The sequence below is a fragment of the Macaca mulatta genome, chromosome 12 (assembly GCF_049350105.2).
Source record: "Macaca mulatta isolate MMU2019108-1 chromosome 12, T2T-MMU8v2.0, whole genome shotgun sequence".
Classification (NCBI taxonomy): Eukaryota; Metazoa; Chordata; class Mammalia; order Primates; family Cercopithecidae; genus Macaca; species Macaca mulatta.
The window spans coordinates 143,375,902-143,402,544 of NC_133417.1; the positions used below are offsets into that span (position 1 = coordinate 143,375,902).

The 26,643-nt window shown below is 58.7% G+C and overlaps 1 protein-coding gene and 1 long non-coding RNA gene across 4 annotated transcripts; one reads left to right on the forward strand and one right to left on the reverse strand.

Annotated features, from left to right (window-relative positions):
* The first annotated feature begins 259 nt into the window (after positions 1–259).
* On the forward strand, positions 260–22,172 carry KLHL30 (kelch like family member 30). 3 transcript variants are annotated; one of them, XM_028831286.2, is made up of 8 exons: positions 260–2,722; positions 7,773–8,617; positions 9,871–10,003; positions 11,892–11,978; positions 12,721–12,876; positions 15,435–15,623; positions 16,899–17,044; positions 18,555–22,172. In XM_028831286.2, the coding sequence occupies exons 2-8, from the start codon at positions 7,844–7,846 to the stop codon at positions 18,804–18,806; spliced, it is 1,737 nt and encodes a 578-aa protein (XP_028687119.1). In that variant the 5' UTR covers positions 260–2,722; positions 7,773–7,843; the 3' UTR covers positions 18,807–22,172. The 3 variants fall into 3 exon arrangements, with proteins under 3 accessions (XP_028687119.1, XP_001086595.1, XP_014966954.1); XM_001086595.5 differs by lacking the exon at positions 260–2,722 and adding an exon at positions 4,736–5,854; XM_015111468.3 differs by lacking the exons at positions 260–2,722; positions 12,721–12,876 and adding an exon at positions 4,736–5,854.
* LOC144333538 (uncharacterized) lies at positions 3,836–5,668 on the reverse strand. Its single transcript, XR_013402258.1, has 2 exons — positions 5,554–5,668; positions 3,836–4,738 (listed from the first exon to the last, which is right to left on the reverse strand). It is a non-coding gene; the product is annotated as an uncharacterized LOC144333538 (long non-coding RNA).
* Positions 22,173–26,643: the final 4,471 nt, after the last annotated feature.

Below are 26,643 nucleotides of genomic sequence, written 5' to 3' on the forward strand. Positions count from 1 at the left end.
TCCCTCAGAGCCTCTGGTTTCTCATCTGCAGCATGGGACACATATGGAGCTCACGCTCCTGGGGTTGCAGTGAGGGAGGACGGAGGTCCCACGTGGGAGGGGCCTCTGCTGGGGAATCAGCATCGTCTCAGACACTCACCAACATGCAGTGAGCACTTCAGAGTTCCTTCTCTCTCTTTCTTTCTTTCTCTTTCTTTCCTTTCTTTCTCTTTTTTCTTTCTTCCTTTTCTTTCTTTTCTTTTTTTCCTTTCTTTCCTTCCTTTTCTTTTCTTTCTCTTTCTTTCTTCTCTTCTCTTTTCTTTTCTTTCTTTCACAGGGTCTAGCTCTGTTGTCCAGGCTGGAGTGCAGTGGTGCAATCTCGGCTCATTGCAACTCCTGCCTCCTGGCCTCAAGCAATCCTCCCACCTCAGCCTCCCGAGTGACTGAAACTAAGGTGTCAGCCACCATGCCCAGCTAATTTTTTTTTTTGTATTTTTTGTAGGGACAAGGTCTTGCTATGTTGCCCAGGCTGGTCTTAAACTCCTGGGCTCAAGCAATCTGCCCACCTCAGCCTCTCAAAGTGCTGGGATTACAGGTGTTTCAGAGTTGTTTCTAATGAGCAGGGCACTGGGAGCAGCCAGGAGCATCCTGAACGCTGCTTCTCCGTCAGTGGGGCCCTGGCTCTTGGCCACAACACGCGCCCAGTGGAGACCGACGAGGCTGCTCCACCCAGTACAGCCACTGCCCAGGGCTGGCAGAGGGCAAGGGGCAGCAGGTGGGTCTAGGGAGAGCCCTTGGCTGGGGGTGTCAGAAGGTTTGGGCGCTCCGGTGTCTCCTGGAGTCCCCTCACGCACCGCTTGCTGGCAGTGTTGTTCTGAGGGCCCTGACAGAGGAGGAGGCTGGAGGTGAGGGCAGCGGGCCTCAGGTTGCTCCCCGGCTGAGGGTGCTCAAGAGAGAGCACTGGGCAGGGAGTCAGCCCTCCTGGCTCCGGGTGTCCCTGCCAGCTCGCTGTGGCCTTGGGCAAGTCTTCCATGGCCTCCAGGCCTCAGTTTCCCAACTGAGGAGCTGGATCAAGGCCAGCAGCAGACACACGCATCAGAGGTCCCAGGAGAGCCTGGGGTAGAATGCCAGGCAAGGGGTGGGGTGTGGCTCAGATCCAGGCTGGGCCCCTGGAGTGCTGCTGGGATGCCCTGGGGTGACCCCTAAATGACCTTCTGCAAATACCCTGCCTCTGGGGGAGCTGCCTCAGGGATTCTGATTCCCTTGGCCTGGGGTGGGTCTGGAAAGCTAGGGTTTTAAGACATTTCAGGCGATTCTGATGCCCGGCAGCTGGAACCCGTGCCCACCAGCAGCTCACCCGTGGGGAGCACGTGTCCCCGGAGCAGGCAGGCACTGGCCCCTGCAATGCCACACTCACAGCTGTAGGGCCCGTTTGGTGCCTATAAATCTGTTGTTCAATTGACAAAAAACTAAGGACCAGAGATGGCAGCCACAGCACCCTGGAGGTGCCGACATCAGTGAGGTGGCCACATGCAAAGCAAAGGCGCAAAGTCTGGGGACTTCCCGATGAGTCGAAAACATCCAGGGGAAAGGGAGCCCTGTGTCCCCAGCCCATAGATGAGGGCAGGATGGAGATATGGAAAAACAGAAACCTTCCCCAAGGGCAGGGCAGGAACCCCAGCTTCTCCCTCACAGCTGGGTCCGTGTGCAGAGGGCAGGCTCCCTGCATGTTGGTGCACAGATTTAATGCAAAGCCTAACTCACTTAAAAATTTAACGTCGGCTGGGCACAGTGGCTCAAGCCTGTAATCCCAGCACTTTGGGAGGCCAAGGCAGTTGGATCACGAGGTCAAGAGATCGGGACCATCCTGGCCAACATGGTGAAGCCCCGCCTCTACTAAAAATACGAAAATTAGCTGGGTGTGGTGGTGGGTGCCTGTAATCCCAGCTATTCGGGAAGCTGACGCAGGAGAATTGTTTGAACCCAGGAGGCAGAGGTTGCAGTGATCAGAGATCGCACCACTGCACTCCAGCCTAGTGATAGAGCAAGACTCCATCTCAAAAAAAAGAAAATTAATGCCTCTGAATTAATGCCTCTGAAGGCCATTTAAAAGAAGAAATGAATGAAGCCTGCCATGGAGGCCAGCCTGCACGAAGGCCCCCAGCAACCCCTGCCTCCGGGTGGTCACAGCATGCAGCCCCGTTCCACCCAGGGTACCCCAGAGTAGGATGAAGTTGCAGACATCACTTCTGAGTGGGCTGCGAAAGGCGTCACGGCTCCACCTCTGCTGCTCGCCTTATTTCGGGGAAGCAGCCGCCTCGTGTTGGGAGTAGCTCTACAGAGGGACCCGTGGGGGCAATGGGTTCTCCAGCTCACAGCCCGCAGACCCTCCCGCCCCAGGCCAGCCTTCCGATGACTGCAGTTGGACTGAGCACGTCGTGGGACCCTCCTGAGACATCCTGAGGTGCAGCCACCCCACGCACGCGCTCCCGAGGAGAAACGGAGAGACGACGCGTGTGTGCTGTTCCAGGACATTGGATTTTGGGGCAGTTGATGATGCGGTGTGAGATCACTAATGCGGCAGGGCAGCAGGGGCTTCCATCGCAGATAGAAGACGTCCTCATTACAGTGCGATATGCCATCAAACAAGGTGGTTTAACCCAAGAATCAACAAATCCCAACAGCGAACACACAGAAAGTGGTGCCGCAGCCAGTCCGCAGGGAAGGAGCGGCCATCTGACAGGTGAGAGTGCTGGTGAAAGGGAAACAAGGACAGCCTGATGGAACCCAGGCCCCAAATCACCCCAGAGGGATGAGAGGTGCTGTGCAGGGCTGTAAGGCCCCCGAGAGGCAGGCAGACTGACATGCGGACCCGGCCTGGGACATCCTCACAGCTGGAAGGCCCCCGGCCTAGCAGAGGGGAGCTCACTCACACAGTTTTTTATTTATTTTATTTTATTTTTTGAGATGGAGTCTTGCTCTATCACCCAGGCTGGAGTGCAGTGGTGCGATCTTGGCTCACTGCAACCTCCGCCTCCCGGGTTCAAGTGATTCTCCTGCCTCAGCCTCCGGAGTAGCTGGGATTACAGGTATGCACCACCACGCCCAGCTAATCTTTTTGTATTTTTAGTAGGGACGGGGTTTCACCATGTTGGCCAGGATGGTCTCGAATTCCCGACCTCAAGGGATCTGCCTGCCTTGGCCTCCCAGAGTGCTGGGATTACAGGCGTGAGCCACTGCACCCGGCCTCACACATTTTAACTTGGTGATTTCACGCTCAGAATCTATTCTGAGGGAATAGTCACACAGGTGACGCCACCTTCGTTGTAATAGTCCTAAATGGAAAACAGCCTGAACGTCCATGAACAGGAGGAGGTTACCACTCCCAGCTTCACAAAGTGCGATGTCATCCTATTGAGATGAAATTGAAAATCTTTTTTGTTTTTGAGACAGACTCTTGCTGTGTCACCCAGGCTGGAGTGCAGTGGCACGATCTCGGCTCACTGCAACCTCTGCCTCCCAGGTTCAAGCAATTCTCCTGCCTCAGTCTCCCGAGTAGCTGGGACTATAGGTGTGCACCGCCACTCCTGGCTAACTTTTTGTATTTTTAGTAGAGATGGGGTTTCACTCTGTTGACCAGGCTGGTCTAGAATTCCTGACCTCAGGTGATCCACCCGCCTCAGCCTCCCAAAGTGCTAGGATTATAGGCGTGAGCCACCGCACCTGGCAAAAACAGAAAATCTTTCAGTGCTGATCCCATCAGAAACGCCCACAATCTAACAAGGTGTGAGGAAAGGGTGCTGACCCACACGCACCGGCAGGCTCATTTTGACAATAGGAAAGAGCTGGAAGCACGTTAATGGCAAATGATCTTTTACTGGTGACATTTTCTGCTTTTTATTTTTCTGTTTTCCAAAAGGAACTTGTGTTATTTTTATCCTCATAAAAAGAAACAAGTGGTGTATTTTTAAAAACTGCACCACTCAGTAGCAATCTGTTGATGAGGATCTGTTTTGCGCCCCCGGTGTTGAGTTTCCCAAACTGACCTGTCATCTGAGGTGCTGGGACTCCGAGCCCCACGACGGCTGCTGTGAGGCCTCCACACTTGGCAAGCAGTGCTGTTCCCCGAGCAGAGCCAGCTCCCCGTGACAGCAGCCTGTCATCAGAATCCCCTGTCCTCATTTCCTCCAGCCCGAGCTGGGACCGCATTAACCCTGCATGTTCCGCCTGCAAACAGCGGGGACAGTGGGGAAACCCAGCACTCCAGCGCCCACCCCATAGTGGTCCTGGGCACAGCGAGAGTTGGGGTCTTCCATAAGCGTCCCCCACCCAACGTGAGGCTGATGTCCAAGGCCAGGGGGAAAATCCCGGGACAGTGTGGGACAGGAGCAGGGGAAACAGCAGGGGCGGGGGCCAGGCTGGGCTATGGCTGGGCTATGGCTGAGCTGGGCTGGGCTATAATTGGGCTATGGCTGGGCTATGACTGGGCTGGACTGGGCTATGGCTGGGCTGTGGCTGAACTGGACTGGGTTATGGCTGAGCTGAACTGGGCTGTGGCTGGGCTGGACTGGGCTATGGCTGGGCCAGGCTGGGCTGTAGAGGAAGCATGGACTCAGGGAACCCCTATGGAAGGTAACCCTCAGGGCACCTTGCAGACTTGGCAGTAATTTGTGGGTGAGCTTCCCCTCCACAGGCTGTGTGCGTCTCAGGAGCAGGAGTGGGGTTCTGTCTCCCTGGGGGCCACCTGGGCCTCTCTGGTCTGTAAGAGCATTAGGACAATCCCTAGTAGCATCAAGAGGCCACAGCCAGACCCAACACTCCCCAGCTCCTCTAGGTCGCAGCACACCTGGAAATGGTCATACTGGTCAGACCCACGTGGCCGATGGGTTGAGGGTTGAGGGCTGAGGGCTGAGTGCTGAGGGCTTCTCTCCCATGCACCTGAAGCTCCTCAGCCTCAAAGCTCTGCTCTGGCCACTGGTGTGGGAAATGTCCAGTGGCCTCCTCGGCTCCCAACTCAACGCACCTGCCCTTGGTCAGGGCCTGTGGTTCTGAGCCCAGTTCAGTCCCAGGCGTGAGGGCTTCCCCCTGCGACTACTGTGAACCAAGCGCTGGACAGGAAGCTGAGAGTCCGCTGCTGTATTTTTAGATGACCCTGTTTCTTAGCCGCCCTGGGCAGCCCCGAGGCCAAGGCCGTGGGGTAGCAGGGCAAGGAGCCCCAGCGTCTCTCCTACCTGCGCTAGCTGGGTGGGGCACCTGAGGGTGGCACCTCCCCTCTCTGGGCAAAGTTCCCTCACCGCTGCCATGGACTCCCAGCTTGGAAAGCCTCTGCTAACCAGCTGTGCTTATTCATGATAATCACGTTTTCCCACGTGACAGCAGAACAAGAGGACACATAGGTGCCACTGACATCAACAGCGAGGGCAGCACCTGTCGGTGTCCTGGCCCTGGGCTGAGGCTCTCTGCCACCCCAGGCCCCCACGACAGGCTCCACTGTCCCCACCTTGTAGATGAGGAAACAGGTGGGGAAGCTGCACCCCTGCCCCCACCAGCCAGCCCCACCGCCACAGCTTTCACCTGTGCTTGCCCTGGAGCCCTTCCTGATGTCTGTCCTAGGCCGCGAGTCCCTGGAAGGCCTCGATGGGCTTTCTGAGCTGACAGTCACCGAGGAGCCGGCATCTCGCTCCTTCCCCCACCAGCCCAGCCCTCACCACCTGACCCTCCCGCCACCCTCCAGACAGAGGCTAAAAATACCTCCCCCGGGGCCACCAGCCTCGCCCTGCCCCGCCCTGCAGGCCTCCGTGTCCCCGGGCTGCCGGCTAGGCAGTCCTGCTCTGGGGTCTCTGTTCTCAGCTTCAAGGTCCAGGCCGAGTGAGAGGTAGGATCCAGGGGGCTCTGGGGCAGGGGACAGCAGAGAGGGCAGGGGGACCCAGCAGGGGGCAGCGGGGAGGATGGGTTAGGCCCTGGAGGCCGGGATCACAGCCGAGTGCTTCGGAGACGCCCCCTGGCCCCTGCCAGCGGCCAAGCCAGGCTCCTCAGGGTGGGGGCTCAGGAGACAGGATTCCCTCTGTTCCAGCTGGAGAGGTGGGAGGGGGAGGCTGGGCCACCCCTCGGATGGCAGCCAGGGCCACTCGGCCACAGTCGCCAGCCTTGGTGGGCTCAGGCTTTTTATTGTCCTGCCCACTCAGCTTCCTCACTCCAGGCCTGGGCAGGCACTGGGGTGAGGCTCTGAGACCCTCAGGAAGCCCCTGATCCATGCAGGGACTGCAGGGTGACAAGTGTCAGCAGGCACCCCTGAGGCCCCCAGGGAAAGTGGGGGCGCTTACGCCTGCCGGCCCATCGCCCCAGCAGCAGCTGGCCCAAGGGAGCACAACAATGACGGGAATGTGACGCCTGCAGGCGGTGGCCCAGGGACAGCCCCATCGCCTACTCAGGCCCCAGCTCATCTCTCAGCTGCCCAGGAAGGGCAGAACCGCCTTCATGGGGGCCAGGGCCTCCTGGGGAGGGGCCAGGCAGGACCCCCATGCCTGCAATGTTGGTTGGGTATTTCGAGTACTGGCCGGGATGCTGGGGCGTGGGGCCGCCGGCCGCCTGAGCTGCCCTGTGCGCGAGCCCGGGTTGGTCTGTGAGGCCCTGTGGGCTCCCAGGTGCTTCCCCGCTCTGGGGTCAAGAGGTGGCATCCGGGTCGGGAAGTCGGGGAGCCCTAGCTCCCACTGCCTGCACCTGCACCGTGACTGCGCGGCCAGACTCTTGGCCTCCTGGTTCTCCAGCTGAGCTTTGTCATTTCCGTGCTGCTGGCGTTCCCACGCATTTTGTACCTGTGGACGCGCGGCCGCCTCTCTTGCCCGGGATGGCTCCGCGAGGCGCCCCCTAGCGGGCGAACGGCCCCTCCGCTGTGCAGCCTTTGGCCCTGGGGTGACCCGGGTCAAAGGCTTGTGCACAGACTTGATCTCTCCTAGGGACGGTTGTCTTAGGGTGCAATACCAGAAGGACATAAACCACATGCGTATAATTACATGAGCCTGTAAGCAGCCTTGCTGACTTCAACCATAGGAGAGTGGTGATGCGAAACCCTCCAGAACGCTGCCTTTGGCTGGCCGTTTCTGTTTAGCAACCTCCAGCAGGCCACGTGGAATGCAGGGTTCAGAGCCTGGGCCCCCAAGCCTAGCTCTGAGTTCAAATTCCAGCTTCACCACTTCCTAGATGTGTGATCTTGGGCAAGTGACTGAAAGGTTCTGTGCCTCAGTCTCCCCAGCTGTAAAAGGAGCAATGATTACACCCACCCTCCAGGACTGTTGTGGGGCTGAGTGGTGAATGCACAGCTTCTCTGCATGTTTGGCACGTGGCCTGGTGCCTGGGAGCACCACGGGAGCAGGAGCTGCTGCAGCCCCCAAATGGCCTCCCCAGCAGTGTGGGATCTGGGACAGAGGACACCTCTGGGAGTTTGGGTGCCTCCGGGGCCCCTGGGGGTGGGCTCAGTGTAGCCCAGGGTTGTGGACGAGACCCAGGGCATGGGTTCTCTTGCCAGCCCTGTTCTGCCCCGAATGCCTGGCCATGGGTAGGTCTCCCACCCCTCCGAACCTCAATTTCCTCACTGAAAACAGGAATGACTCCTGCCCTACCTTACAGGGTTCTGGGGGTGGCTTGAGGCAGATGGAGAGTGAAGTGATTGACACATGGTCGATGCTCATCCTGTGTTTATCAAGGGATGGAAAGGGCTGATGGGCAGACTGGATGAGTCACTCAGGAGGATGAGACCATCCCCACTTGGCTGACCCTGCTGTCTTCTCTCCTAGGAGCTCGGGCGGCTCCACGCACTTCTTCCCTTGAGTGGGTGGGCTGCTGAGGGTCCCGTGGGCACAGCATCATGGTACGGAACGTGGATGACCTGGATTTCCACCTGCCCTCGCATGCCCAGGACATGCTGGAGGGCCTGCAGCGGCTGCGCTCTCAGCCCAAGCTGGCCGATGTCACACTGCTGGTGGGCGGCCGGGAGCTGCCATGCCACCGTGGCCTCCTGGCACTCAGCAGCCCCTACTTCCATGCCATGTTTGCGGGTGACTTTGCCGAGAGCTTCTCTGCGCGCGTGGAGCTGCGGGACGTGGAGCCAGCTGTGGTGGGGCAACTGGTGGACTTCGTGTACACAGGCCGGCTGACCATCACCCAGGGCAACGTGGAGGCACTGACACGCACGGCTGCGCGCCTGCACTTCCCCTCGGTGCAGAAGGTCTGCGGCCGCTACCTGCAGCAGCAACTGGATGCTGCCAACTGCCTGGGCATCTGTGAGTTTGGGGAGCAGCAAGGGCTGCTGGGCGTGGCTGCCAAGGCCTGGGCCTTCCTGCGAGAGAATTTTGAGGCTGTGGCACGTGAGGACGAGTTCCTGCAGCTTCCTCGAGACCGGCTGGTCACTTGTCTGGCCAGTGACCTGCTGCAGGTGCAGCCAGAGCAAAGCCGACTTGAGGCCCTGCTGCGCTGGGTGCGCCATGACCCACAGGCCCGAGCCTCCCACCTGCCTGAGCTGCTCAGCCTAGTGCACCTGGACGCCGTGCCCAGGCCCTGCGTGCAACAACTGCTGGCCACAGAGCCCCTGATCCAGGAGTCAGAGGCATGCCGGGCAGCCCTGTCCCAGGGCCATGATGGGGTGAGTGAGCAGCTGGGAGGCCCCCATTCCTGGGAAGCAGGGAGGAGAGCCCCAGAAACCCCACCTGAATCAGGACAGAGTAAGGAGTGAACATTCCAAGGTACACTGACCTTGCAATGCTCCTTGTTTTGGGCCAGTTCCCTATAAGGACATCACCATTCACCCCTCAAGTGCAGATCGTGCCTGTGTGCGTGTCATACCCTGGGTGCAAGGGGCAGGGGAATGTAGAAGTGGTAAGATCTGACCCTGTCCTGAAGGAGCCTGCAGCTCAGTGGGACAAGCCTGGAAACAGGCAGTGTGGAAGGGCCAAATATATGCCCAGGATGCATTCTGGGAGGGGCTGGCAGTCAGGGAGTGCTTTCTGGAGGAGGCAGCATGTGAGCTGGGCCTTAGAGGAGGGATAGGAGCTCACAGGGAGAAAAAGAGGGGAAAACCATCCAGGAAGGTGGTGCAGCTTATGCACAGGCAAGGAGGCACAGACAGGCCTGGCAGTCCACCGGAGCTTTTATGGGGTGCTACTTCCTGTTTGTGCTGGCAGTGGGCCTGGCAGGCACGGCAGGTCATGATGGAGTGACAGGTCTGGGAGTGGCTGCGCGGTCAGCTGCCAGACACCCTGTTTAGGTGCCTTGCTCCAGGGCACTCCTTTAGAGCCAAATCCGAGGACAAAGAGTGGCTCAGGCTGATGGTCCTCAGGCCAAGGGTGGAGTGAGTAGTGGGCTAACCCCTAACCCCTGTCCCCACTGGATTCCAGCCAGTCACAGAGCACCTGGCCTCCTTCTGGAGCTGGCTTCAGAGCCTTGCCAGTAGGCAGTCACCTAGTATTCTAACTCCTGGCAGTGGGAGATCTGGGGGTTCCATATGGGGGCCAGGGCGGGTGGCTGTTGGGGAGCCTGGGGTTCTGGGAGCCCTAAGCAGCGACTGCTTACCGGCCATTCCTAAGACAGCCAGCGATTCCCACTGAGCTGGGACACCCTTGTGCCGCCTGCTGGAGGCCACCCAGGGAGCGGGGATGGGGAGAAGCTCACGCATGGCGCTGCATACCTGCTATGGGGCTGGTTCTCAAGGTGGTTCAGGAATGCCCCTGAAAGGCACGTGGTGCAAGGAGCCAGCAGCTTGTGCACTCGGGCACACACCATCTCCAGCAACACGCATGCACACATGCACACACATGCCGAGGCCTGCCCAGGGCATACGGGGGCTCAGGGCATGGGGAGACTTTGCCGTTGCCCTGACCCTGGCCTCCCACCCCACAGGCACCACTCGCCCTCCGGCAGAAGCTGGAGGAGGTCCTGGTGGTGGTGGGCGGGCGGGCGCTGGAGGAGGATGAGGCAGGTGAGGAGCCCACTCCCCGCCTTGGAAACTTTGCCTTCTACAACAGCAAGGCCAGTAAGTACCCCTCCCGCGTCTGGGCCCACCTGCCATCCCTCGGTCTGGCGAGAGCCGCTGTGTCCACCTTGCAGGTGGAGCGACTGAGGCTCGCAGAGGACCAGGAGCTGTGTGAGGCCACTGTGAGGGGCATGCCTGGGTGGGCCTCACCTGGGGGCTGCAGAGGAGCCTGTGACACCCCAGTGAGGAGGAAAGCTGGGGGGCACTGCTGTTTCCTTTCTCTGCAACCAGAGCCCAGGACTCTGGTCCCTTTTAGGCTCTGGGACTGGTGTACAGGGCTCCACGGCCAAGACTGCACTCTGTGGAGTGGGCGGCCTGGCCGCTGCCTCCTCCCCATGCCCCCGGCTCAGTGCACCTGCCGGGGGAATCGAGACCCCAAGGGGAGAGCGGGGTGGGGAGTAAAGGGGTGCAGGCAGCTGGAGGAGTGAGAGCTCAGCTTCTGGGTCAGCCCAAACGGGGTTGTAATCCCAGCCCTCAAACAGGTGACCTCACCTCTCTGAGCCTCAGCTTCCTCATCTGTGAAATGGGCTCCTGCTGTTTCCTCACACAGTTGTAGGAAGCCCTGAAGTGGGCACTGAGGCCAGGTCTGCCATTTGGTGGGAAAGGAGGCATGAGGGCCCCGCAGCAGTTCTGGAGGCCCCTGCACTGGCCCCAGGAGGTGCTCTGGGAAGGGCTGATGCAGGCTGGCTGGTGTCATGGGGCCACCAGGCAGGTCGCCATCCATCTCCTTGGCGTCAGAGGCTGGCAGACTCCAGGAAGCCCGAGGCCAGCTGTTCGGGTCAGGGGCTGATGAGAGGGGTCTGGGGCTGGCGTCAGGAGGGAGCAGCTGTCTCAGACCCGGCCGGGAGGCGGGGTGCTGGCAGGAAGGGCCTGTTGATGGCTGGGCAACCCCCTCCCTGGGGTGACAGAGCCATGAGTCACGGGGACATGGTCCCTGCCCACAGTGCCAGGCTGTGCTCCCAGGGAGGCCTGGAATTCCACATCTCCCAAAAATGGTCATAAACAGTAAACAGAGTCTTCCCAGGGGACGTCCCGAAGGCCTGGGGCTCTTCCACAAACACCCAAAATATGTCCATTTATAGGACTTTACCATTTCCACAGTTATTGTCTTGATTTTCCAAAGCATTTTCGCATCTCTTGCCTCAGTTTACCTCTTGTAGCTCTGAGAGGCAGGCCTGACTTGGGCATATCGCTCTGCCCCACCCCACAACCCGAGCAGCAATCATCCTAACAGCCGCCATCAGTGAGCAGTCCCATGAGGGTCCCCATAGCTCCTGGGAGACAGGGGTCAGTCCCACCCTACAGCAAGGAAACTGAGGCTGGGCTTTGCCCAAGGACACACAGCTGGGGCACGACAGCTGGGATTTGGACCCGCTCTGCCTGCTGCAAGGCCTGTGCCTGATCCCCTGTATGTGCCTGGCTGCCTGGAGGGCAGGGAGGGTGCAAGGAAGGAAGGGAGGGAGGGAGGAAGGCATGCTGTTGGTGTTATCACACACTAGTGACACCCACAGATCAGGCCACTTAACCCACACCACAACTAACCGACAGGCCAGCCCCAGGGGCTGAATGGTCCATTTGGGGTCAGTGGGGTCAACTGCAGGGTCAAGGTGAGACCCCGGCCTCCAAAGCCTTCCTGCTTCTCCAGGGGGCTATCCTGTGTCCACTCTGAGTGCCAGGCTCTGTGGAGGGGGTGGAGGGACGCATTAAGCCAGAGCACCCAGGACCCCCTGGGCCCCTGCACCAGTGTCACCCTGCCCTTCCCTTTCCCCACCAGTGAGAGAGGCATTTCTGCACCTGGTGCACGGAAAGGCACCTGGGAAGGGGTAGTGGGGACCGCCCCAGCAGGGAGCCTGGCAGCCTGACCCTTCTGCCTCTCTCCTTCTGCCAGAGAGGTGGATGGCGCTTCCAGACTTCCCCGACTACCACAAGTGGGGTTTCTCCCTGGCGGCCCTGAACAACAACATCTATGTCACAGGTAGGCAGCTCAGGGACCCTTCCAGGGATGCCCTGCCCAGCCAAGCACCGGGCTCAGTGCAACTCCCCGCGCTGAGTGGGGTCTCTGATGGTTAGTCAAGGCTTGTCGAGGCCTTTCCATGCATGTGAAAACAAGGACATTTAAAATCCATGGTCACTCGTGGGAGCCGGGAGCTGCTCCTGTACACAGGCTGGCGCGGGCCCACCCCTGCATCGCACAGCTCCTTCAGGGGAAGCTCCAGACCTCCCCGCTAAGTGCCACGCTGGCGTGGCTGCTGTGGACGCCACGAGGTTCCAGGTGGCCTCCTTCGGTGAGAAGCCCCAGGCCTGGGTGGTTGACCAGATGTCCGTCTTGGTCCCCAGAAGGAGTCATGTGATGCAGGGGTCACTTTGTTCTTTCCTATCTTCGAAATTGGGATTCCCTCCAGCCTGGGTGACAGAGCGAGACTCCATCTCAGAAAAAAAGAAAAAAAGAAATTGGGGTTCCTTGTAAGATTTGGGAGGGGACAAGCTTCCGCTGATGGGGGCTTGAAACCACTGATCTTGTCATCCCTGTTTATGGGGGATAGAGGGACCTGTGCAGTCACACAGCTCGACTGTGCTACGCTGGTCCCACCCCTGGCTCACCACACTGGAGATCATGGCCTGGCATGGGAGGAGGCCCCTGGACATTGGTACCCAGACCCCATTGGCCTGGCACCCCAGGCTGGTGGTACCCATGTAGACAGAACTTCTCCCGGCAGGTGGCTCTCGGGGCACCAAGACAGACACCTGGTCAACCACCCAGGCCTGGTGTTTCCCACTGAAGGAGGCCGCCTGGAAGCCCGTGGCGCCCATGCTGAAGGCCCGCACCAACCATGCCAGCGCGGCACTCAATGGGGAGATCTACGCGATCGGCGGTGAGGCCTTCCTCTCCATTCCTCCCTGGGGCCTGGTTCTAGCCCCTCTTCCCTGCAGCAATAGCAACAGAGAGCCCCATGCTGGCCTCAGAGACCACAGACATGCTGCTCCCAGTGCCACCCTCAGGGCTCGCTGTCTGGTGGGGTGGGCAAGCCATAGGCCAGGGCTCCTGACCAGGTGGGCCATCGAGACCCACAGCCCGGGTGTCCTCCCTGGCCAGCTCCCAGTGCCTCTGCTGTGCTGGGACAGAAACAGCAAGATGGTGACTCAGGCCCCAGGAGGGCTTCCTGCAGGAAGGGCCAGTGGGGACAGCCACACCCACCCGCCAGCACCTGCAGCTACAGCAGGGAGTCACCCAGGAGCCTTCACCGATTTTTTTTTTTTTTTTTGAGACGGAGTCTCGCTCTGTCGCCCAGGCTGGAGTGCAGTGGCGCGATCTCGGCTCACTGCAAGCTCCGCCTCCCGGGTTCACGCCATTCTCCTGCCTCAGCCTCCCGAGTAGCTGGGACTACAGGCGCCCACAACCGCGCCCGGCTAATTTTTTGTATTTTTAGTAGAGACGGGGTTTCACCGTGGTCTCGATCTCCTGACCTTGTGATCCGCCCGCCTCGGCCTCCCAAAGCGCTGGGATTACAGGCGTGAGCCACCGCGCCCGGCCTGCCTTCACCGATTAAAGGAACATCGAAAAACAAAATGTGGCCAGGTGTGGTGGCTCACTCCTGTAATATCAGCACTTGGCGGGGCCAAGGCAGGAGGACTGCTTGGAGAAGGACAGGGTCTCTCTATGTTACCCAGGAGTTTGAGACAAGCCTGGGCAACATAGAGAGACCCTGTCTCCCTTTTTAAAATTATTTATTTTTTATTTTTTTTTTTTTTTGAGACGGAGTCTCGCGCTGTCGCCCAGGCTGGAGTGCAGGGGCCGGATCTCAGCTCACTGCAAGCTCCGCCTCCCGGGTTCACGCCATTCTCCTGCCTCAGCCTCCCGAGTAGCTGGGACTACAGGCGCCCGCCACCTCGCCCGGCTATGTTTTTGTATTTTTTAGTAGAGACGGGGTTTCACTGTGTTAGCCAGGATGGTCTCAATCTCCTGACCTCGTGATCCGCCCGTCTCGGCCTCCCAAAGTGCTGGGATTACAGGCTTGAGCCACCGCGCCCGGCAAATTATTTATTTTTTATTTATTTATTTATGAGACAGTCTTGCTCTGTCACCCAGGCTGAAATGCAGTGGAGTGATCTCAGCTCTCTGCAACCTCCATCTTCCAGGTTCGAGCAATCTTCCCACCTCAGCCTCCTGAGTAGGTGGGACCACAGGTGCGTGCCATCATGCCCAGCTAAATTTTGTATTTTCTGTAGCGACGGGGTTTCACCATATTGACCAGGCTGGTCTCAGACTCCTGGGCTCAAGTGGTCCACCCACCTCAGCCTCCCAAAGTGCTGGGATTACAAGAGGGAGCCACTGCCCCCAGCCCATAAAAAAAAAAAAAATATATAGCCAGGCCGGGTGCGGTGGCTCACGCCTGTAATCTCAGCACTTTGGGAGGCCGAGGCAGGCGGATCACAAGGTCAGGAGTTCGAGACCAGCCTGGCCAACATGGTGAAATTAGCTGGACGTGTAATAAAAATTAGCTGGACGTGTAATCCCAGCTACTCGGGAGGCTGATGCAGGAGAATTGTTTGAATCTGGGAGGCAGAGGTTGCAGTGAGCTGAGATCGAGCCATTACACTCCAGCCTGGGTGACAGGGTGAGACTCCATCTCAAAAAAAAAAAAAAAAAAAAAAGGCAGTCATGGTGTCACGTGTCAGCCAAGGTAGAAGGATGGCTGAGTCTGAGAGGTCGAGGCTGCAATGAGCTGTTATCGCACCACTGTACTTCAGCCTCAGTGACAGGGCAAGACCCTGTTTCAAAAAAAAAGAAAAAGAAAAGAAAAAACACATGTGGCCCAAAAGCTCTGTAGGTGATGAACTGGTCTTAAGGCCACTTCTAATGCCCCACCTGTCCCAGCTGTCCCCTTTCTCTCAGTGGCTACCGTGTCCCCAACCAGACAGCAGAAAGCGCCCAGGGCTTGTGAGGTCCCCAGGTGCTCACAGAGGCCCAGGCCAAGGCCTGCTCTCCCCAGGAGGCGTCCTCATCACTGTCACACCCAGACTGTATCTGGGACTGGGAGGGAGCTGCCTACAGCTCCAGGGTCTCGCAACCTGCCCTCCCAGGGCTGGCATCCTCCATTCCAGTTCAGAGCACTCCAGGAAATGACTCCTGGCACATGAGGGGCCTGGGGGAGGGCAGCCTGACTGCTCCCTGCCACCCCGTTCCGCAACATCGGCCCCAGAGTGGGGCATTTCTAGGCCCGAGTGTCCATCCCCTACACCACTTCCTGGCGGGGTGGCCTTGGGAGGTGCCGGCGCCTCTCAGAGCCTCAGCTTCTCTATCTGCGAAATGGGGAGCCCACCCCGCTTCCCACCACGGTGGTCCCTGCTGCTTTACAAAGCCCCAGCCCCTGCGTTTCCAGGCCTCCCCTCTCCTCCCCAGCCCTGACCTGCCCCCGCCCTCACCCCGCAGGCACCACCCTGGATGTGGTGGAGGTGGAGAGCTACGACCCCTACACAGACAGCTGGACGCCCATCAGCCCAGCCCTCAAATACGTCAGCAACTTCTCGGCCGCCGGCTGCCGGGGCCGGCTTTACCTGGTGGGCTCCAGCGCCTGCAAGTACAACGCCCTGGCCCTGCAGTGCTACAACCCTGTCACAGGTGGGCGGGGCTCAGGGACCGAGGACAGGACCACAGGCCCCTCTGACAGGTGACAGTCTGCTGGCAGTGATGGCGAGGATGGGGGCTCCTGAGGATAGACAGGGCCTGGGGTGGAGAGAGCTGGTGGCCGCAGCCTCTCACAAAGAGGAGGGGACGCGGAGGAAGGCAAGGGCCCAAGGGGTCGGGGACCCACTGCGTCACCTCCGCAGAGTCCCAGCGCAGAGGCGAGCTGCACATCTGTCCTGCTCAGGCCTTAGGGCAGCAGTGGGCTGGGTCTGGGCACTGAGCCCAGCACCTGGCAGCTGCCTGACGGTTCTACCCAAAAGGGCCTCACGGACCAGGAGTGGTGACCCCCAACCTCCAAGGCCCTGAGGACCATCTTGGGTTCTGGACTCTGTGCCAGAGTTGGAGGCCCAGCTCAGCCTCCCTGAACTCTGAGCCGTCCACCCCTGGCCCTGGTCTCCAGTCCTGTTTCACCCTCTGGACAGTGTAGATGGTGGCGGACCCTGTTTCGCAGTGTGGGTGTGGGGACAGTGTAGATGGTGGCGGACCCTGTTTCGCAGTGTGGGTGTGGGGACAGTGTAGATGGTGGCGGACCCTGTTTCGCAGTGTGGGTGTGGGGACAGTGTAGATGGTGGCGGACCCTGTTTCGCAGTGTGGGTGTGGGGACAGTGTAGATGGTGGCGGACCCTGTTTCGCAGTGTGGGTGTGGGGACAGTGTAGATGGTGGCGGACCCTGTTTCGCAGTGTGGGTGTGGGGACAGTGTAGATGGTGGCGGACCCTGTTTTGCAGTGTGGGTGTGGGGACAGTGTAGATGGTGGCGGGCTCCATTCTGAGGCGTGGATGTGAGGACCCTCAAGAGACTGGCTGGGCCCGGGGTCCATGCAAGGCCCACCTGGGTACCAGGCCCGGGGTTGGGGGCTGGGCAGGGAGGGGCCCCAGCCAGTCAGGTGGGGTGGGTGGGGTGGCAGCCAGGCCAAAGCACCCCCAACAGGGAGAGACCTGAGGGATCCCTGTACTCTTCACAGGCCCCTCACCTATGCTGCAGCCTTGTGAGGGGTCACTGTCCCCAGGGGGGATATCAAGGCTGGGTGAGAGGCAGGTGTGGGTCCCTCCCAGCTGCACCACAGGAACCTACTCCCATTTCACAGACAAGTTCACTGAGGTTCAGAGAGGCACTGAGTCTGGGGTCCCTCAGAGTGGGGGACAGTGCCAGTGCCAGTGCCCGCACTGGCAACCCTGGTGATGGTGGCCGGTGCCTGTGCCCCCCGCAGATGCGTGGAGTGTGATCGCCTCACCCTTCCTGCCCAAGTACCTGTCCTCGCCGCGCTGCGCCGCACTGCACGGGGAGCTCTACCTCATCGGGGACAACACCAAGAAGGTCTACGTGTACGACCCTGGGGCCAACCTGTGGCAGAAGGTGGGCCACCCCCTCCCCCCACATGTGAGCCCCTGCCTGGGACTCCTGACATCAGAGAGCCAGCCTGGGAAGTGAGGGATGGGGTGCCACAGAGGGCCCACTGCGAAGGGGACAGCACAGGATGGAGTGCCCACAGAGGGCCCACAACAAAGGGGGTGGTGCAGGTTGAGATTCCCCCCAGGCTACAAGGCGACAATAGTGCCCTGGCCTGAGCCCCCTTGAGGATAGGGGAGACAGTGACAGTGGGAGAACGTGGTTTGGGGTTGCCGGCCACTGGTGCTCTGTCCCTGCACACCCAGCTTCCTACAGAGGAGTGGCCTGTCCTCCTTCTCAGGGAGAAAAACCAGGTTCAGACGGAGGGTGCTATAGGGACCAGGAGGGAGGGCGTCCTCTGCCTCAGGGTGGCCAAGTCAGAGAGGGGGTTCCTGAGCTGAGGGGAGGTGAGAGCCGCCAGCCCCGGGGCCTTCCTATTGTCCTCAGCACCATCCCACCATGGCCTGCTCTTTGACCATCAGTCCCTGAGGAAGGGGCGGGAGGTGGACCTCTGGGCGGCCTCCCTGGTGGAGGGGACAGTGCCCAGGAGGTTGGGGGTGGGTCTTGGCACCAAGCCAGATGCCCTGGGCCTGCCCACCTGCCCCAAGACTCCCAGTCCCTGCAGTCTGAGAAGGGGGCACTCTCTCCTGCAGCCACCCCGCAGGCTCCTGGCCTGGTGACAGCTGGACCTCTGCAATCCTGCTGCCCACAGCTGTCCCCTGGCGTCACTGCTCAGCTGACCCAGGGCCCCCATTACAGTGGTGAGACAGGTGCAGGGTGGGCTCTGCCAGGCCAGCGTGTCAGCCTGGGCCCTCTCAGCCGGGCCACAGCCAGGCCTTCCTCCAGCCCAGGCCATTGTCCCAGCCTCAGGTCCCAGCACAGCAGGACTCTGCCTTACCCTCTCCGGGCCTGGGTCCTCATCTCTTCCCTGTCTTCATCTGGAGACCACAGACGGGCCTCCTGCTTCCCACCCGCCCAGGTTCTTCCTGAAGCCACACCTCTCTCCAGCCTCTGGAACGTCACTGCCCTCACCCCACAATCCCTCCCGGGGCCACTCCCAAGGCCACAGACTGAGCAGGGGTGCAGGGGTGAGGCGAGGGGGCCCACGGTGGGCTAGGCTCTTCCTGGGTGTCTCCTGTGAGACAGCGAAGCCTCAGTGAGGCCTCGAGTCAGCCCAGACCTCCCTGGGAGGCAGCTTTGGGCTCAGGCCTCAGGGCCCCCCTGACTGCAGGGGGCGGAATTGTCCTCCCGAGCGCTGAGGGCCAGAGAGGGACGGGGCCTCCCCACCAAAAGAAGAGTCTGAGGAGGCTGGAGGGGCTGGGGTGGGCTGCCTAGGGACCCTGTGCTCGTGCCGTGGAGGGGATCTGGGCCAGGTGGCTGGCCGTCCTCTCTGCCACTCCCCCAACCCTGCTGAGGGCACCCTCAGCACTGCTCTCCGGCTCCCACCATGGGACATTAACCCGCTGACCGTGTACAGGTGCAGTCCCAGCACAGCCTGCATGAGAACGGCGCGCTGGTGCCACTGGGCGATGCACTGTACGTGACGGGCGGCCGCTGGCAGGGCATGGAGGGTGACTACCATGTGGAGATGGAGGCCTATGATACGGTTCGGGACACCTGGACCCGCCACGGCGCCCTGCCCCGGCTCTGGCTCTACCACGGGGCCTCCACCGTCTTCCTGGATGTCTCCAAGTGGACCCAGCCCTTCAGCTCCACCCAGGAGCACTAAGCCAGGGCTGGGCTCCCCGGAAAGGGCCCCCCAGCAGCCCCTCATCACCCTGTGGAACGGCCCCCTTTCATTTTCGCTTAGTTCTTCACTTGGAGCTACCATTCCTTCCGGGCTTGGGCCACCAGGGGTGATCAGACAGCATGGCTCGGAGTACACAGTCTTGGTCTCTGTGGCCACCACACTAAAGTCTGAGCTGAGCAGTGATAAGGGCCTGAGTGCCGGACACCAGCATAACAGGGTCAGGAAGCTCTGCTGCCCCTGGGGTTACCGAGACCTCAGAGAGAGGAGCCGGGGGCTGGGCCAGCATTCCCAGAGCTTGTGAGCTCCACTACTGCCCTGCAGGGCCTTTTGGAGCAGTTGCATGAATGTAGGGTGAACACGGAGTGTCCCAGAAAGCTGAGGCTGCTGGGGAAGGCAGGCCCCAGAGATGGGGTCAGCACCAGGGCCTCGTGGGCCTGCTTCTGCGTCGCTCACAGCAGTGTAACCATGGCAGGCCACCTCCCCTCTCTGGGCTTCAAGCTCCGCATCCGCCACCCATGGGGCTGACTGTGTGGGCTTTGGGTCCCCACTCAGCCTTTGCATGTCGGTGCTGTTTCTGCTTCTGTGGACAAAGGAGGCCCCAACCATCTCTTGCACCCAGCGGGCAGCGCCCACAGAGAAACCAGGAAGGAGGGAGGCGGGGCGTGGGGCGGGCCGGAGGGTCCCAGGGAGGTGAGCAGGAGAGCCTGCTCTCAGAAGTGACTGCTGCATCTCTTTGTGTCAGAACAAAGGCTCTGCATCAGAATGGAATTTCCCACCAGGGGATGATTCTTGGGTGCACTGGTGGCACCCTCCTGAGGGTGAGGGGTAGCATCTGATGGGCCCCTGGCAGCACGCAGCCTGACTCCGGCTGGCTCAGGCTAAGTGACTTCTCCCTCATCCTGAATGAGGCACCCACCTTTGGAGCTAAGGAGACAATGAAGGACACTCCCTGGGTGCCCAGTGGCATGTCCTTACTGTCACAGGCTTTGCCCCAGGACATGGGGCTAGAAGTCAGGAGTCAGGCCTGGCCAGGCACAGGCCCTGGTGTTGCCCCGCAGAGGCCTTGAGCAGCTCCCGTCTCCCACTGGATCCAGGCTTCCTCTCCAGGAGCAGCCCATGGATTCCTCCTTGAAGAGCCCCTGCCCCTAGGGACGAGAGGGGCCTCTGACATCCTTGGGTTCTAAGGACAGGAACCCCTGGGTCTCTTGAGCTTCCATAGGTAGGGATCTGCTTTGCTCCCAGACCTGCCTCTCATAGCATTTTTTTTTTTTTTTTTTTTTTTTTTTCCTCTTGTTACCCAGACTGGAGTGCAATCTCACTGCAACCTCCACCTCCTGGGTTCAAGCGATTCTCCTGCCTCAGCCTCTCTAGTAGCTGGGATTCCAGGCACCCATCACCACGCCTGGCTAATTTTTGTATTTTTAGTAGAAACAGGGTTTCACCATGTTGACTGGGCTGGTGTTGAACTCCTGACCTCAGGTGATCCGCCCGCCTCAGCCTCCAAAAGTGCTGGGATTACAAGGTGTGGGAGAAGTGAGCTGACCCTGGAGGGCCAGAGAGAGTGGGGCCACTGGGTGCTTCCAAAGGAACAAGAGCCCAGAGCTGAGGAGACCTTTGGTGGCAGGTGGATTGGATAAAGCACGGGTGAGGGTTTCTGGGGCCCTGGGCTCTGTTTCCACGTGGAAATCTGAAATGTTTTCTAGACAGTGATGGAAGGAGGTCAGCCAAAGGGCTGTTTAAAAACAAAGCCTCCATGTAAACCATTTCTGCAGAAATATTTTAAAATAAATAAAAATACAACTGAAGACATGAAATGTCAAAATAGGCTGACTTTGATCACAAAGTAGCCACAAGGGCGGCATGCCAGAGCAAGACCTGCTCTCCACCCCTGCACACCCTGCAGGAATATGAGCGCTCCACGGGTGGAGGGCGTGGGCCTCTCCAGGTCCTGGCTCCCAGCTTTGAGGTGCCGATCAGCTGGGCTCCTGATTCAGGGGGCCATGGCACCAGGAGGAAAGGGGCGCCTGCTGGGTATTGAGGTGAGAGGCTAAGGAGAGTTTCACGACGGCCTCTCCCCATGCTGTGGGGAGAGTGAAGGGAGCCCAGAGGCTGGAGAGGCGTCCCAGGACAGCAGCAGCGGGGAGCGCAACCCCCTCTGTCTTGGGGGAAGGGAAAGGGCAGACACAGACTCCAGGGAGCTGCTGAGAGAGGGCCTTGGCGGGGGAATGCAGCCAGCACCCCTGTTGCCCAGCTGGGAGGAGGTGGCAGAGTCCATCTACCCTCTCTGTCCAGCCTGCCCCCTGTCTCCCACTAGTGCCTCCTACAGGTCAAACCCAATCAGAACCCAGAAGGAAGAGAGGCCATTGACAGGCTGTAGTGGCCAATTGGGGATAGAGAACAGGTGGAGAAGGTGGCCAGGGCACCAGGATGGCAGCCAGAATGTCTGGCACACGTCACCCACTTGAGAGCTTTGCAGGAAGGGACATTAATGCACTCACCAAGCAACAGTCATAGGGCAGCCAAGGCACCCCCTTCCACCATCAAAATCCCAGGACAGCAAGGACTCATTAGAAGGCTTGAGGCTAATAGGGGCTTCTAGAAAGGGGAGCGCGTAGTCTTGGAACATGTGCAAAAGCCCACAGGGGTGTGCGAGTGAAACCCACCTCCCCAGCCCCGTGTGCTCATGTCCTCCAGGTAGCTGTGTGTTGTCTTGGCCACAGAAGATGCTGGGTAAACTAAGGCCCCTCAGCCTTCAGTGGGCACACAGGGCCCTCAGCCAGGCCCAGCACCACCAACTCTATCTCAGCTCCCTCGGGTCCCCAGGTAAGCCAGGGCCTAGGCATGCTTCCAGCCACTTCCATTGGACTTGAGTTTCCCAACACCTGCCAGATAGGCCCCTTTTATTATCCAGCATCTTCTCTATTCAGGCAGGGACAGTGGTTCCTGGAATCAGGCCATTGACACCCTCATGTGACTGTAATTAAATGGACTGGTCACCTGACAGTTTTCCGTAGTCAGGTAGACCGTGACATAGCTTGGAGATCTGTCCCCTCCGAATGTCATGTAGAGTCTGATCGCTGGTGTTGGAGCTGGGCCTGGTGGGAGGACCCCTCAGGCGTGGCGTGGTGCAGTAATGGTGGTGTGCTCCCGCAGAGCTGATCGTTAAAGAGCCGACACCTCCCCTGCTCTCCCTTGCTCCCTCTCTGTGTGACACACCTGCTCCCCTTCCCCTGCCACCATGAGGGGAAGCTTCCTGAGGCCTCGCCAGAAGCAGATGCTGGTGTCATGCTTCCTGTACAGCCTGTGGAACTGTGAGCCAAATAAACCTCTTTTCTTTATAAATTACCCAGCCTCAAGTTTTCCTTTATAGAAAGAAAACAGACAGATACAGGCCACTACTCCAGTTGGTTGGGCCATCAGTTGATCCAGTTGAAAGCACGTGTATGGCTGGAGAATGTGCCAGTGGCTTAAGGAGAGAGGGCACAGCCACATACACAGAAAAGATGTCTATACTATCCATCCCCAGTGCCCGGTGTGGTGCCAGCTGCTTGGTCTGAAGTGTGGCTGCTTCTCCCAGGCTCTGCAGCACCAGGTACGTGGCAGGGCAGCCAGGTGTGTGGCTGTCACTGAGAGTGAGGAATCTCCATGGGGGAAGTGTCCTCTTTGGAACAGACCCCAGGAGCCATCATGACTCTGTCAGATGCCAAGGTGATTTTGATCACAGTCACATTTAAGAATGTGATTCCTTGGTGTAAACCCGGGAGGCGGAGCTTGCAGTGAGCCGAGATCGGGCCACTGCACTCCAGCCTGGGTGACACAGCGAGACTCCGTCTCAAAAAAAAAAAAAAAAAAAAAAAAAAAAAAAAAAAAAAAGAATGTGATTCTTTCCAAAATGGCATTGTATTCAATGGAGAGGTGAGCTAAAGATGATTATTTTAATTAATCTATTAAAACCATGTAGACAATTAGCAGAAAACTCAAGAGACCCTCTGGGCAGAAGTGAGAAAGAACTGTCCCCCGTGAGACCCGAGACTGCCCACACATCCATGCAGCAGGCCACAGTGTATTCTGAGGGCTCGGCCTGGTGCCGGCACGTTGCGGGAACTGCACAAATGCTCACTGAATTGAACTAAATCTGTGGGTTCTCCAGAGCAACGGACCTCAAGTTGTAGGGGCCAGACCTGGATGTGGTTTCATTTGATGGTTCCATGATCTTGGGCCAGTCCCAAGATCTGAGCCTCAGTTTCCTCATCTGTGCAATGGGGATAATCACATGATTTGCAAATTAGATGATGTCGTGGACTTGCAAGGCCCAGTAAACAGCCACGGCTGCCCGCCTGGGCCTCGGGAGGCCACACAACAAGCTGACTTCACAGTCCCACTGTTTTCGGAGCAGAGGGAACTTTTATTCCCATGACTTCATCGGCAAAGGTCCTTCCTCTGGAGGAAGAGAGAAGAGTGGGAACAGCTTGACTGCATCAGGCTGCTGGGAAGGCAGGCCTGGGCCGTGACATGAGGGCCCAAGAATGAGGATTAGATTTCAGCCAGGCATGAAGGCGCGTGGGGGAGGCCACCTCCTGCTCCAGTGATCCCCGTTCTGTGGCCACTCATTTAGTCCTTCCACCCTGGGATGCACTGGCTTGCCCTGATGCCAGCCCCACTTCTGACCCATGGGCTGCTGCTGCAGGGGGAAGCCCCCATTTCTGCTGCTCCTTGATCTGCACAATTCTTTGCTAAGCTCCACCTTCCTCTGAGTGAAAACCACTTTGAAATGTCAACATAGATACACGCAGGGGCCGCACCTGAAGACCCCTGGCCTCTCCGCTGTCTGCCCCCAATCCAGGAAGAGTCATCCCCTCAGGATAGTGTTACAGGAGGCTGCCCCAGCACCAGAACCGATTTGATTTGGGCCCTCTGGCAGGGCCTATGACATCACTAGGATTGTTCATTGTTTGGGAAAATAACTTTTTCACATGGCAACGGCACTTGTCCTTAATGCTGGCCTGAAAGCTGGGGCCCCCCACTGTGAAGTGGAATGACATCACACCAGTATCTTAAGGGTAATGTTCCCCAAATCGGGGCACCTCAGCCTTGTGTGTCCTCAGTGTTGCTGACGGTGGCAGAGCCTCCTCTTCCCAGGGCTTAGGTGCAACCAATCGGCTCCCACCTTGAACCACAGCTGCAGCCAGGACCCCAGAGGGAATTCAGACCTGTGGGATGCCCATTCCTCACAGGGAAAAGATGGGGCTATGTTTTCTGCAGTAATGCTCCAACTCATCACGGAGCTCTTATTTCACACCAACTAGGGGAGGAGGAACCCTAACGAGCAAAACATAAGGCCGTGAAGATGTAACCTGCCCAGTGAGCAGGAGGCCCTCTCCAGCCCCACTCCGGTTCTGCCCATGGGCTGCATCCTGGGCAAGCTGCCCACCTCTCTGGGCTAATTGATGGGGAATCGAATGAGGTGCTGGTGTGGATGAGCTTCTCCAGAAGCAAGAAGGTACCATTCACACAGCTGCAACTCCTGGGGACAGGAGCCCGTCTCTCTTTTTATTATTATTATTATTATTTTTTGAGATGGAGTCTCGCTCTGTTGCCCAGGCTGGAGTGCAGTGGCGCCATCTCAGCTCACTGCAAGCTCCGCCTCCCGGGCTCACACCATTCTCCTGCCTCAGCCTCCCAAGTAGCTGGGACTAAAGGCACCTGCCATCATGCCCGGCTAATTTTTTGTATTTTTAGTAGAGACAGGGTTTCACCGTGTTAGCCAGGATGGTCTCAATCTCCTGACCTCGTGATCTGCCCACCTCAGCCTCCCAAAGTGCTGGAATTACAGGCATGAGCCACCGCGCCCGGCCAACAGGAACCCCTCTCTACCAGCAGAATACAGGAGAATACGGCACGCGGGGGTCCTGTGGTTCACAGATACAGTCCCTCTGAATAAGAGAAACCGAATGAAATGTTAACACATTATACTGAATGTGCATGTCACATTCAGACATGTCATGACAAAGTTCCACACATCAGGCTTCTTAATAGACATTCCAATAGAACCAGACATGAAAGCCCACCAGAGAAAACCTTCATTCTTTGAGGGCTTTAAGACATCCCCCTCATATGTGTGAATTTAGGAGCAAATGTCTCTAATTGTGACAAACCTGTGGAATGTTTGCAGGTGAAATAAGTTCACATATCTTGCTGGGCACATATGACCTAAGCCAGTGTTTCTCATATTTCTCAAATGTGTCTTAAAGACTTGCATGTTTTATAGGAATTCAAATGTTTTCGTTGCATTGGTTTAAAAAAAAAAAATCATTTGTGGCTTTTTGTTGAGATGGAGTCTGGCTCTGTCACCCAGGCTGGAGTGCAGTGGCTTGATCTTGGCTCACTGCAACCTCTACCTCCCAGGTTCAAGCAATACTCCTGCCCCAGCCTCCTGAGTAGCTGGGATTACAGGCACTCGCCACCACGCCCAGCTAATTTTGTAGTTTTAGTAGAGACGGGGTTTCACCAGGTTTGGTCAGGCTGGTCTCGATCTCCTGATGTCAGGTGATCCACCTGCCTCCGCCTCCTAAAGTGCCGAGATTACAGGTGTGGCCACTGTGCTGGGCCCATTTGTGGCTTTTAAAGGCAGGACTTCTCTCTTGTGTCCTCACCTGCCATTGAAAGACATCTTCATAGAGTAAGTCCGTGGGACTTACTCACTCACCCCTGCTGGACAGATTCTCACGCTGGGCAGGGCATGTTTATCTTTAAACGCCCTCCCCACCCAACTCTACACCATTCCTATATCCTATGGGAAAAGGGGTGGAATCACTGGGAATAATTACCTTCTGATCCCATGCTTTTCCTAAAGTATTAAGTATTTCCTGGTTTCCCCACCTGCCAGGCATGAGGCCAGCCAGGTGGAACATCGCATGAGTGGCCAGAAAAGGCAGGCGACAAAGGCCAGCTTGCATCTGAGGACTGACTTTGGCCCATCCCCAAGCCTGGGCGGGGACCACCTGTGGCTGCTGGTGCCCCTTTCAGTCCGTGCTGCCACATCCTGTGAACCAGGACAGGGTGAGGCCTCCTTTCCCCAGTGGGCTCTTCTCAAAAGAGGGGAACAGCAGCCCTCCGTGTGAGTGGGAGGTGCTTCTCCAGCGGAGCCTTCTCCCGGTCTTTAACAAAACGCACTGTGTACCCACCGGGGCAGGTGCCTCCGGGGTGGGGCAGGAGAGCCAAGCCTGTGACCCTCCTCGGCGTAGCGTCTTAGTGGCGGGGCAGATAGCCAAAAGGGTACGCCATATAACAAAGCCAGGGGTGGGGTGGGGCTGGGGGCTGCCTCTTTCCTGGTAGGGGTGCCCAGAGGCCTGCCACCTTCTCTGAGGCCTGCAGGGTCTGGTCCACCTCTGGGGGCACCGACTCTGGTAGGCGGTGGGCAGCTTCGCTGCTGGTCTGGTCTGTCCACACACCCCCACTAGGGCACGATAGGAGTCAGTTCTCCCAGCCCAGGCCCCACCAGGGCAGGCGGTTGTCCTGAGTTGTTTCTTGGCTCCCCGCGTCCCCTCCGTCCCTGCAGGTGAGCCGAGTGGGGAAGAACAGTCTCTGCGCTCGGAGCACGCCAGCCATGGAGGGAGGGCGGCCTGGAAGGGGGAGTTCCCCCCTGGGAAAGGGGAGCTGAGAAGGGGCCCCGAGGGTCTCCTGGCTCCGATTTGCTCCACTTGTGTCGTAGAGGCCTGGCCCTCGCGGGGCGCGTCCAGGAGAATGGGGAGGGGATACCTCGGGGGTCCCTGCAGAGGACGTAAGGGATAGAGAGAGGAGAAAGGATCCTCGGGCC

Coding starts and splice junctions, on each gene's coding strand:
- KLHL30 (XM_028831286.2), top strand. CDS start 7,844: ATGGTACGGAACGTGGATGACCTGGATTTCCACCTGCCCTCGCATGCC. Junction 8,618..9,870: donor TGTCCCAGGGCCATGATGGG/GTGAGTGAGCAG, acceptor CCCACCCCACAG/GCACCACTCGCCCTCCGGCA. Junction 15,624..16,898: donor GTGCTACAACCCTGTCACAG/GTGGGCGGGGCT, acceptor TGCCCCCCGCAG/ATGCGTGGAGTGTGATCGCC.